At 36.6% G+C, this 12,673-nt stretch overlaps 1 protein-coding gene across 2 annotated transcripts in view; it reads left to right on the top strand.

The window, feature by feature from the left end:
* Positions 1–12,673, top strand: part of CYFIP2 (cytoplasmic FMR1 interacting protein 2) — a 2,832,302-nt gene that overhangs the window by 2,058,018 nt on the left and 761,611 nt on the right. For both annotated transcript variants that reach the window (XM_044069335.1, XM_044069334.1), the window contains exon 23: positions 1,846–1,933. In XM_044069335.1, coding sequence (XP_043925270.1) covers positions 1,846–1,933 — 88 coding nt within the window. The remainder of the gene's footprint in view (positions 1–1,845; positions 1,934–12,673) is intronic.

Genomic DNA, 12,673 nt, shown 5'->3' with positions numbered 1-12,673 from the left:
TAACTGTAAAACTCACACTCCCTTCTCATGGTCTTTGTATTTAACTTGCTTTAAATCACATGCCTGTTCAAGTGGCAACCCATGCAAACTGGTTATAAAATGAATATCCGGCTAAAAGACTGTGGTCCGTGAACAGTTGAGACTCAGCTAAATAAAGCAGAGTCTAATGTTACTAATTTTGGCAAGAATGCCATAGGCATGACTTATAAGACTTTGCGCACATTCATTATTTGGCCTCAGACTACAGAGGTTGCATGCCATGGGTCTGTGTACAGAAGTTTAGCCCAAACTTATGTAAAAAAGAGTTGTGATTTGTATTGATTAAATGAATTAAATTATTCCTATGCAGCACTACCCTTTATGCACCTGTTCCAAGTCCAGCACCTTTGGACTCTTCTGCTGCATGCAACCAGCTCTACCTGTATGTCAAAACAGGTACTCCAGACATTTCATATAACAATCAATCACATATTGCCTACAAAAACAATTTCTTTCTCCACATAGTCCCTTTTACTTCAGTGGGCATCTCCATTAGTTAGTTCAAAGCCAGTATAACACTCCTAAGCAAAACTTTCAACTTTACCTATTTTAGGGGCACCTCTAGTTTTGTCTCAGAATTTTATTCCATCCCTAGTAAAAATGGGCATTGTTTTGAGAAGTTCTAAGTTAATAGTATCACTATTTCTAAAGTATCCCTAGTTTGTGGGAGGTCCATAAATATTTTTTGCTTTATCCCTATTTATGGAAGTTATAATTTAGAGCTATGCTTCTAAGTACTGCAGTGTCTCAAGGTGGATTTCAGATTTTAGAATCAGGTGTAAGCCGTCATGATGCTGCATTAATGTATACAACTTGAGGACTCAGGAGTGGAATAACCCCAAACATAAATAGTTTTAGAATCAAGCCCCAGGTTTCTATAATTATCTGTGCAATTATATCAGTAAGCACAAAATAATGTGTTGCTAAATGCTGCCAGGTAGCTAACTAGAAATAACTGAAGAAGTGTGGGAAACAGTTAATATATTTGAGACTTAGACACATCTAGTAGTAATCAGAGGTATGAGATGGCAACAAAGTAATTGACTACCATATACATGAAGCAGATGAAATTGAATTGTCTAACAGAAATTTTTTAAGATCTACTTTCCTTTTTTCATTTTTTTCTTTTTGCCAACTTGGTTTTAATTATAGTCGTAGAATGAAGCAACATGTTAAGTGTAAATAGATTTATTCAGCAAATCTGAGTTAGAATTTCACAGTCTCCATCTGTGTGGTCATTTTGTGTAAGCATGTATGAAAAGAGATGTTTGTAGGAGAGGACTGAAATAATTGTATTATACTAGATTTTTTTTATTTGTTGCTCAGAATAATCTTGCTAAAACACCTTGTCAACCCTCAGGTACATCATCTCAGGCAGTCCATCTTCATGATGTCATTATGGTATTGAGTTTAACCTGTACAGGGAGGCTAACAGGATAGCAGGTGATGTCAGGATTCCACATCTACTGTGTTTCATAACATGCCACCAGTCAAATAATTTATTCTGTCTCCATGGACTTGTTCATAAGACAAATTGCTGTTGTTGGCAGTTATCCTGCATGATAGGAGCAAAATTGCTCCACTATCACTAGTAACCAATGCTATAGCATCAAGCATACCAGCTTATCAGAAGAGACTTTTTTAAACTTTTATGAAACAGAAATAAGCCAGGATGAGATAAATGCTGACATATTTAGATGAAACAGTAAGTCATCTTGATTGAATTTAATTGCATTACTTCACATTTCTGCCTTATATTAAACATTTCTATAGAACCAGTTAACAATATTTTTCCTTTGTCCCAAGGTTTGTACGGACTGCAATTCCATTTACACAAGAACCCCAGAGAGATAAACCTGCTAATGTTCAGCCATATTATTTGTATGGATCAAAGGTCAGTACATTTCAGCTGAGTATAGTTACCATATATGTTGCTGTTTAATTGATAGCTTTTTGCATGAAGAAAGACATTTGGGGATGTAAAAGTAATCAAAAACCGAGAAGTCTTCTGTATTATGGCTATTATTTCTAAATCCTCTGAGGCTGTTTTTTTTCCAGCAGAAACTTTGCAGATGAAAACAACTGAAAGAAATCCATGATGTCATGGTGGTTATGTAACAGGTTACATTTTTATAGAACTGCAGCATTACCTGTTGTCACCTGCACACATACTAACGTGTCTGATGTGTTTCTGTGCCAGAGTTTCCAAGAAATTTTGTGTACAAGGAATTAGTGGTATGGCTGCTTAACAATCCACTGAAAGCATTACTGGCATTGGTGAACAACACACCAGATAACATAATAAGGCTGATGCCAAGGGTGGCTTGTGATATTGAACTTCTGGTTTGTAGTCTTCTCAGAGTAAAAGTGTTCTTTATTTGCTTTTATTATTATTTTTTTTAAATGTCTGATTTTCCCATTCCAGGACTTGCAACTCAAGCATAGAGTTCTGGTTTCTATAAAAAATAAAATGGCATTCGACTCAGCAGAGCTACATTTTAAAACAGCCCAGCACTTATGTGCATGCCTCCAAAGAGAATAAAGTGATTACACCATATTACATGTCGTCTTTCCATTTGGGGAGGGGTACAGATGGCATTTCAGTGGGGGGCTATTTGGACTGCTAGATAAAGCATAAGCAGTTTTCCCATTGGTGCAGACTATATCACATGACCAGTGCATGAAGCAGCTTAAATAAAAAATAAAAAAGAGTGACCTGCAGACCGGACTGTTGAGTATGGTAGAACACCTTTTCTGTTAAATAATTTTGCTAATTTAAATCTTTGATTGCCACTAACAGCCAACTTGTAGGACAGGATGCATTTTATGGTAGTTAATGTTTTGTGTGTGTGTGTGTGTGTGTGTGTGTGTGTGTGTGTGTGTGTGTGTGTGTGTGTGTGTGTGTATGAGTGTGTGTGTGTGTGTGTGTGTGTGTGTGTCTGAGTGTCTGTGTGTATTTGTGTGTGCACATGAGTATTTGAGGGGGTTGAAATGTGTTCCACAGTGTGCAACTCTAACACTGAGCAGAAATACATTGCTATTTTCATTATTTATGTATGTAGTCATTCATTTGATCACTGACAGAATCTGCTGTGTGCATGTCATCAATGAGGCTGAATTTTCTTGTCCATGTGCATGTTTTTGCTTGTGTATGTGTGGGCATGCATGTGTTTGTGTGCATGCAGGGGGGTTGCAGTGCATTGCACTGCATGTGTCTAACAGCAACACACTGAAATACATTACTTTGACTATTGTTTGTGTATTTACTTATTCATTCAATTGCTATTAGACATTTGTGGTGTGCACATGTATGTATGTGTGTCTGGATTACAGTGGTCTACACTGAATGTGCCTGACATGAGTGAGCTGAAATACAGTACTCTGGCCATTAGTTATTTATTTATTCATTCATTTCATTATATTCAAACATCTGAGATGAACATAGTCAATAAATTGTCTGTAATGGGTGGGTACATGTGTGCGAGTGTGTGTGTGTATGTATGTGCAGGTGTGCCAGGGTTGCAGTGGGCTGAACTGTATCAGACAGTATTGAATTGCAGTACATTGTGTTGCTCACAATTTAAGTATTCATTCAGTCATTTTATCACAAATAGATAGCTGAGGCATACACAGTGAGTAAAATGCCTGTAATTACCTGGCTGCATGACACAGTGGATTGGAGCCTTGCCTGAGACCCAGGTGATCATGGCTTGATTAGAAGCCTTGGATCTGGAGGAGCCAGACAGGCTGAGAGAAGATGAAGGGACAAAGCCTGGTCACTTCTCTCAGAGAGGGAGAGGGAGATTACATGCACAAGGAACATATTTGCAGGCTTGATTCTTTCTAGTTGACACTGGGAAAATAGCCTGTAGTACCTTATGACAGGAGTTGGGGTTGCTTGCTGGGGATGTCTTCATGGAACTGCAGGACAGTGCTTAATGCATTCAGCTTGGTTATTGAAAGTCCAAGTCCCATAATAGTAAGCCAGAAAGACTAAACATGCAGACTTACATATACAAGATTACTGTTCCTTGGAGTATTCCTTTTTTTCTAAGGTATGATGGTCCCTGAGTTGGTGATATATAATTTCATGAGTAAGGGGCTTGTTCCCCCATCAGTGGGTACAGGGGACATCCTACAAGTAACAACTTTTGAGAAAAACATTGTTCTACATTCACTGTTTTCCTGAGATTTCAATCTTTTTTTTTTATTTTGTGGCTTGCCTTTAAGAGTATTGATTTTTGAGTATGAACTCCTTCAACTCATTGCACAGCCTTCTATAGGTAGCTGTATAGTTGAGTAGGACACAAAATAAAATAAAATCACAAATCACCCCTGGTGATTGCCGGAATGGTGTTCCCCTCATCTGACACTCATCTCAGTTATGGGAAGTAAATGTGTCAGTAGGCCAAGAGAGAAATGGATGATTGTCAAACAGTGGGCATCAAAAGTGCAAAATTTAAAAAAAATTAATAAAATGTGGCTGTAATTGATGGCATGACAGTATGTATTTGTTTTTGGGTATACAGTAGTAGGAGGGAGAGTTGCAGTGAGTTGCACTGTATGTGTTTGACAGCAACATGCTGAAATACATTACATTGGCCACTTTTTAATATTTCAGTCATTTGATCATAATCAAACATAGGAAGTGTGCACATTCAGTAAAAGGTCTGCCGTTTGTGGCAGATCTTTGAGGATTGCATTAGGTTGCAGTATATGCGTCTAACACAGTAAGATGAAATGCATTACTACAGCCATTTATCATTTATTCAGTCATTTGGTCACAGTCAGACATTTGAGATGTACAAGACAGTAAGAGTATAGATAAACCAACAAAAACCAAAGAAAACGGACTTGCTTGACAAAAGTATGTTGGCACAACCCACCAAAAACGAGTGTCCAAATTGAACTCAGCTAGGGTTTATTAAGAAAATCCACGATGCATAAACACAGTTAAATATAAGAAAAGCCACGATGCATAAAACACAGTTAAAGTAAGCGCTTTCGTTTGGCTCATGCCAAACTTTTTCAAAAATAGTTTTGCATCACTTCCTGTAGTTTAAATAAGTTGAGTCAGTGATGTAATCAATTAAATAAATTCAAAAAATTAAAGGCATAACGTGCTTTAAGGCTTTTGACAATGTAAAACAAATACGTAAAATAGTGCTGTAGTACTGTAGTAGCAAACCAGTACTATCTCATTGAGCACAACGCTGAAATCAGTACTATGCAAATACTTATGTGATTACGGCGTACATCCAGTTATACATTTAAAATGCATACACAAAATGCATCAAATATACTTCATATATGCATCAAAATGAATCAAAATGAAGCAGCGTATCATCAATAAATAGGGAATAAGGAATGAATAAGAATCATTAAAAAAACACAGTATGACCAATAAAGAAAGAAAGTATGCTCTCCACTGTAAATCCTTGTACAAAATAATTTTAAATTAATGGAATGTAAACATTAACTTGAGTAAATGTTGTACGAGTTAAATGAACCCTCACCTAAATGCATATAAGCTAGCGAGTGTGCGCTTGTATAAGAAAGCGCTAAACCCGTGTTAGTACGATTTATAAGCTAGCCTCTAAAAATGTATAATAACAATAATTAAAGTAATAATTGTGATTATTGCTAGGTTCCATCAACAATGTATAAGTTGTACTTTGCGTATATTTTAAAATTACGTAATGCCCTTGCTTATTTAGTTGTGTAAATAATTACTTCATTAACCCATTAGTATGTTTCTTATATTTAACTGTGTTTATGCATCGTGGATTTTCTTAATAAACCCTAGCTGAGTTCAATTTGGACACTCGTTTTTGGTGGGTTGTGCCAACATACTTTCGTCAAGCAAGTCCGTTTTCTTTGGCATTTGAGATGTATGCTATTATTAAAGCAGCTTTAATTAGTATGCTCATGTAGGTGTGTGTGTGTGTGTGTGTGTGTGTGTGTGTGTGTGTGTGTCTATATATATATATATATATATATATATATATATATATATATATGTGTGTGTGTGTGTGTGTATGTATAAATAATACACTCTGCTCTCTACTGCTTGTCACACAGATTCACATACCACCGTGCAGCAAAGTTTTCTGAATCAGGCCCATAATGCTACTTTAAATGTGGTAGGGGATATATATGATTTAAAATGTACATGTAGTGGGAAGTTTACAAAGAGGCATAATTCTGGTCAAACTAAGCAAATATACAGAGAGAGTTTAAGCTTGGCAAATGCATGAAGTGTACCCATTATCATGCTGAGTCAGGGAGGTGCAACACAAGATGGAAGGTATATGAGAGAAAAAAGCTGGTGATGGAAAGGTGCAAGTCATAGCTTTATACTTTGTGTTATAGACCTCATTACTTTGGATATGAGGGGGTGGCCTGATAGGAGACATACTTGAATTTAAAGAATTAAAATGGCAGTTGGAAACCAATGCTATGGAAGGTTGAGGTTGGGGCTTAAATTATATGGTTTCCATTAGTAGTGTTTTAAAATTAAAAGCAGCCTTTTTATGTAATTTATATATGATTTTTAATGTTTGTATTTTTTTACTGTTTTTTGTTAGGCTGGTAGAGTGGTTCTAACAGGATGTTTGTTTTCATTTAATTTTTAAGTTTAAATGACAGATAGAATTAGTTAGGTAATTAGTTAACAGCCAGTGATGTGTTTCTAACAATTAATTGTTTTTTGGGAATGCGTTATGGAGGTATGTATGAGCAGAGCTAATTTGTTTTCTGATGAAGTCCGGATACCAGGACAAAAGCCCTCAATTTGTTTATTAAAGTAGTGTGAGTTGCACCTTTCCATCACACGGTTTGTTTCTTTTTTGTTTTTTATTGCTTTGTGGTTCTGAAGGTGTAAGAGAGGTAAAAGGCAGGGCCATTTTGCTATCATTTGTAATACAAAAGTTAATTAAAGAGGTTGCTTCTGAATACAAAACTGAAAATAATGTTTAAAAACATTTTGGGTTCAGTCACTACCATGTGTGATACTGAAGCAAACTGGCAAGTGAGTTTCAAGACTGATACAGGGGCTGGTTTTACTATGATATCGTGTTACATGTAAAAGTTTGTTGAAGCATCTTCATTTGCTTCAGGCAGAGAGAGAAATTCATATCCATGCAAGTAAATTTAAGTGTATTGGTAGATTTCTAGTCTTGTCTGAGTGGAAGGAGCAGAAGTTTGAGTTTTGTGTGTATGTGTTAGGTGGTCCATACATAAATAATGTGCTCATCAGTGCTGTAGTATGCAAGATAGTTTTCAATGTCAGTATAGATCTCTTCGGTGGAATTTGTTTGCTTAATTGTGAAAGAGTGAAAATTAAACTAAAACCAAATGCTTTTCCATATGCCTTAACCACACCCAAGACTGTGAAATTTCCTGTACAATTTTCCAGAGCTTTTCTTCATGGGCATCCACTAAAAAGAGGTAGCTGTCTGCCCATTTGGACTAACCCTGTAAACAAATGCAATGAACACTGTCTAAACTAGAAACATAATTCAATAGAATTGAAAGTCTTGGCGTAATAGAAAGTATAACTGAATCGACTGATTGGTGTGCTGAAATGGCCTCATTAATGAAGAAAAATATCAGTGTAGGAATATGAGATGGTTTAAAAAGGCTGAATGATGCAGTTCTGTGAGAAAGATTTGTTCTACATGCACTGGAAGACATAGCACCTATACTTGTCAGTGCTAAACTGTTTTCTTTGTTAGTTGTTTCCAGTGGATTAGGCAAATACACCTCGAGGAAGAAAGCCAAAAGCTGACAATCTTCATTACTCCAATGGGAAGGTTATTTTTGAAGGTACCGCTGTTTGGTATATCCTCAGCACCTGAAATCTTTCAGTTTAAAATGTCTGACTCGCTCAGTGGGATTAATGTTGCTGTTATTCTTATGGTTGACATCCTGATATTTGGTCCAGCCAAAGAGATGCATGATTTGAGGTCAAAGATAGTGCTCAATACTATTAACACCCCTGGGTTAAAGCTAAACCAAAACAAATGCTGGTTTCGAAAGTCTGAGCTTCAGTACTTTGGTCACATTGTGTTAGTGGAATTAGACTAGATGCAAACAAGGTCACAGCAATAGCTGACTTGCAAAGTCCATCTTGTGAAACTGAACTATGACAAGCCTTAGGCATGATTAACTTCTTGGGCAAATCTTTGCCAGATCCAATCAACTGTGCTACTTCCATTAATAGACCTGTTAAAGAAAGACATTACCTGGTCATAGGGATGTGTTCAAACCCAAGCTTTTAGCAGAGTAAAAGAAATGCTGACAGCAGCTCCAGAGCTAGCATGTTGTGATGTCACTAAACCAACAGTTGTGAGTACAGATACAGGTAGCTATGGCTTAGGTGCATCAGGACACCAAATGGATGAACAAGTGTTGCATCCTGTTGTCCATTAAGTGAAAATATTAACAGATGCTGAACATGTATTCACAGATCAGGAAATGAGTGTCTTGTGAGTGTGTGGGGATATGAGACATTTTCCAGAAACCTATTAGGTCTTGAGTGTTTCCAATTCCAATCTGACAACAAACCATTCCACTAGTAAATTCCGCTTATCTAGATAGTGCCACCCAGATACTAGAGACTGTTTATAAGACTGAAAATGATTAATGCCAGAGCAAGCCACATTCCTGAAAAGCAATTAGTTGTAGTGAACATGTTATCCAGAAATCCTATACATGATCAACTATTATCAAACATGGAAGAAGGTATTGCCTCCTATGTGCAGAGTATGTGACTACCAAAAGACTAGAAAAGCTGGTTAGGACCTACTGGAGAGATAGGTATGTATCCCAGAGACTACCCCGTCTTTGGAACAGGCTCTCCATCCATGTGAAGCAGAGTTCCTCCCTAAACCAATTCAAGTGCAACTTGCACAACTGGATGGGAAACCAGAAATTCATCCCTGGTTTGGCACCTGTGTCTCTATTGCAAACAGGTAACCTGTAAGTGGTTCATCTCCCAGGCCTATGCTTACCCTTATCAAGGGTATCAGAACTTGTCAGAGATTTGGGATGCATGGCTAGCCTTAAAAAGGGCCTTGTGGTCGTTAACCTAATAAACACCTACTAACCTATAAACCTAACATAAACTGCTAGAAATGATCATGAGTCACAAGCTATTATCCAATATGTTTGAGATGTATGGCCAAATCATTGGGCACAAACCAAACATCTTATGTATAAGTACTACACTATAACAACACAACTATCATAGCATAATGGGTTACTGCTGTATCAGGATAAAATAATAGTACTGCAATCACAGTGTTCTGAAACTCTACATCAAATGCAGATTGCTAATAAAGGTCTCACATAATGTCAAGAAAGAATTAACGTCAGTGTGTTGAATAATCAATCCAAATGTGCAAATAAATGATAGTCCCATATACATATAAATTTATAAAGCAAAAAGGTCAAGTTGACCATAGGTTTAAATAAAAACACCTTAATCCACAAAAACCTGCAAGCGCTTTCATGATCAAAGGTGCTTCTTCAACTATGACATTGCAAAGCTAGTGGCAAAGTGTCACTTCTGTATTGCCCATAAACCATTTCAGAAACGTGAGACATTAATACCAAAACCCTTGCCACAAGGTATTTGGCAAAGTATAGCTGCTGAACTGCATGAGGTTAAAAGCAAAAACGTTCTGTAGTTTTGGACTATTAACTGTCATGACATAAAAATAATACATGTACTTCCCACAATGAGCTAACAATTAAAAGCCAGGTTAAACTGTTCTCAGTAAGTGAAGTACTTACTAAACTGGTTACAGATAATGGTACACAGTTTGTGTCAACTGATTTCCTATAGATTGTTGATGATAGTTATTTAACTACTACTATATTAAGTCCTCACTATTCTCATTTAAACAGTAAAGCTGAGAGTGGTTCAGATAGTCCAGAACATATTGAGACAACCCGAGCCTCACAGTGGTTTCATGTTACATTGAGCTACTTCACACAGTGCTACAGAAGTAAACCCTTCTCAGCTAATACTTGGCAGACTGGGTTAACAATCCAAACTTAACTATTCTGTACATTTAAGTCAAATAAAATGAACATTGAACTACATCTACAAAAAAACATTATTCTGCACAACCTATCCTTCAACCAGTATGCTTAAAGTTTGTGGGAAGAAAAAGTGGGGCACAGCAGATGTTGCAGTGCAGAAGAGTAATGAACTGAAGGCTTACATGGTGAAAACAGAGTATGGTGTCATAGTTAGAAAAAACAGAAGGCATATTTGAGTAGCTCTCGATGAGTCTCAACTGAAAAGTGGTATTTTGGAAAGTAAACCTGAAGTGTTTAATCCAGGAGTAACAGATCCACATCAAGTGTTTAGTTTCCGTTAGAAGTGATACCACAACCAAGTCCAAACAGAAGTGATACCATAACGCAGTATCCAAGGCAAGGGTAGAAGTTTGAAATCCACAATGCATAATGATAAGCTGTGTGTTATCCATCCGACTGGGACTGTTCCTAATCCTGTTGAAACAGTTTTGCAGATTGACTGTAAAAATAATAATGTCCATAATAATTATTTGTCTAATAGTTTTTCCCTTTACAGGTTCAAGCTCCATTTTCAACACCAGTTCTCAAGCAAGTTGTGTGACAAGCAATGATAGAGTCAAATGCTCGGATACGTTACTGTACAGTTTTCCTTGTTACATATTTTGCCTGTGATGTTTCTTTTTTGTTTCACAATAATCATATTAATCATATTTTAAAATGTCTAACTATATTCATTTTCAGGATCAGGTCAGAGTGAGGAATGTATGTTTGCATTGGTACACATTGATACTTCATAATTGTAAAGAGGATTTTCTTTCCAAGAGCAGATATGATTAGTAAAGAAGAACTGCTAGACTTTGTATATACTGTAAATATATGCTGTAGCAATCTATGCTGTAAGACCATCTTATAGCATAGCCATTTTAAGATTGTATGTATTCCATAATGGTTTGTATCCAGAGCCTAGTGCCAGTCTGTTCATGATAGAGTGCCAGTATGTTCATGATGATTGAACTGTTAAAATCATTTCTACTAATCTGTCATTTTTTACAGAATTAAAACCTACCCATGTGATTAAAATGCTGGTGTTTTTCTGATGTTAATGATACTGCTCTTCAACGTTATTGGGTAACCAGAGATGCGCTTCACAACAATTACTATAAAAATGCACTAACCTCTGTCACATATCAATGTGTAGTGTGCATATCCTCTGTCAACCACCCTTTCTTCCTCCCAATACATGATGACATACAGAGTCTTCCACCCATGGGTTCTACATGGCAGGTATTCTCCACATTTACGTAAGAGTAAATTTACTTTGCTCCACCATCATGGACAGTGAGATATAAATGTCTGTGAGTCAGTCACTGTCATAACTGGAGTACTTGTGACAATGCCAGGGATGACTTGAGTGGCTCAGTGTCACATGCAAATGCAATACCTTTACTAACAATAAAACACATTTGTCCATTCTCTTTTACGTAACTAAACCTATAGATCTTTTATTTACAGTAGACGGTTGTACACAATGCTAGCACCGGTTACTTGCACTTTTGGCAGCACTAGTTTAATGTAGTTTCTGTGTAAGTCAATCAGTCATGACAAAATAGCTCTAGGTGGCACCTTGAGTCCTAAGTTTGGGTGAAAATATTCTGCCGTCAAATTACCTAATTATACAGTGACTGGCCATTAATATTCTAAAACGAGCACGCTGATTGGCCAGCCTAACCAGCGTGCCCATTGTAAATCCAAGAATATACCAACGGAAAAAGGTCCAGTCACCCGGACTTTTTTCTGTTGGTATATTCTGTAAGTTTTTTTTTTTAAAACAAAAATTAAAAAAAATCTGTAGTCCAGACAAACGAGAGAGACAGCTTGGAGAAAATACTAGGAAGATCAGGTACATTATTTAAAACTAAAGACATGTACCTGATTTTCTTTGTTTTTCCTCCATACTGTCTCTCTCTTACCTGTAAACTGTCTGAAACTTTTTTTTTAAATAAAAAAAAAAAAAGAAGAAAAGAAAAAAACAGAGTAACGGAGACCTTCTTTTCTTCATTGCTTCCTTTCCAAAGCACTGATGTACTGGGTATGCGTGGGAACAAAAAAAGGCACCAGGCTATTACCAGCCGCGGAAGGTCAGTATGGCACTGTTATACAAAGACATTATTTAAGAAAAGTAAGTTTTTTTTTTTTTAAATAATATCATTGTATAATAGCAGTAACCGACTCCATGGTGTTGTATATTGAAATTTACCACGGTTGGCTTTATTTAATCACTCGGGCTTCGGCCTCGTGATTAAACCACATCAACCATGGGTAAATCTTAATATACTAAAGCAACATTGTCGGTTATTGCTTAAATATTTTCCTGCCTCTATAAGCACAAAACTAATTAAAAATAGTGATGATAAAATTACACTTTTATCAAAGCAGAGTCTGCTCTGGTGAAAAAGAAAATCAGTGTTCAGATATAAGTGGAAAAGAGCTGTTTAGCGCATTCAGAAATCACAGTAAGAGTTTTTATTTCCCAAGCACCACAAATACAGCTATGTGTTGCTAAGGTGCCCAAATTACAAACACA

Source organism: Protopterus annectens, chromosome 4.part0 (genome assembly GCF_019279795.1).
Source record: "Protopterus annectens isolate FY-2018-M chromosome 4.part0, PAN1.0, whole genome shotgun sequence".
Lineage (NCBI taxonomy): Eukaryota > Metazoa > Chordata > Ceratodontiformes > Protopteridae > Protopterus > Protopterus annectens.
Note: the sequence above shows the minus strand (reverse complement) of the source record. Positions and strands in the feature narration are given on the sequence as shown.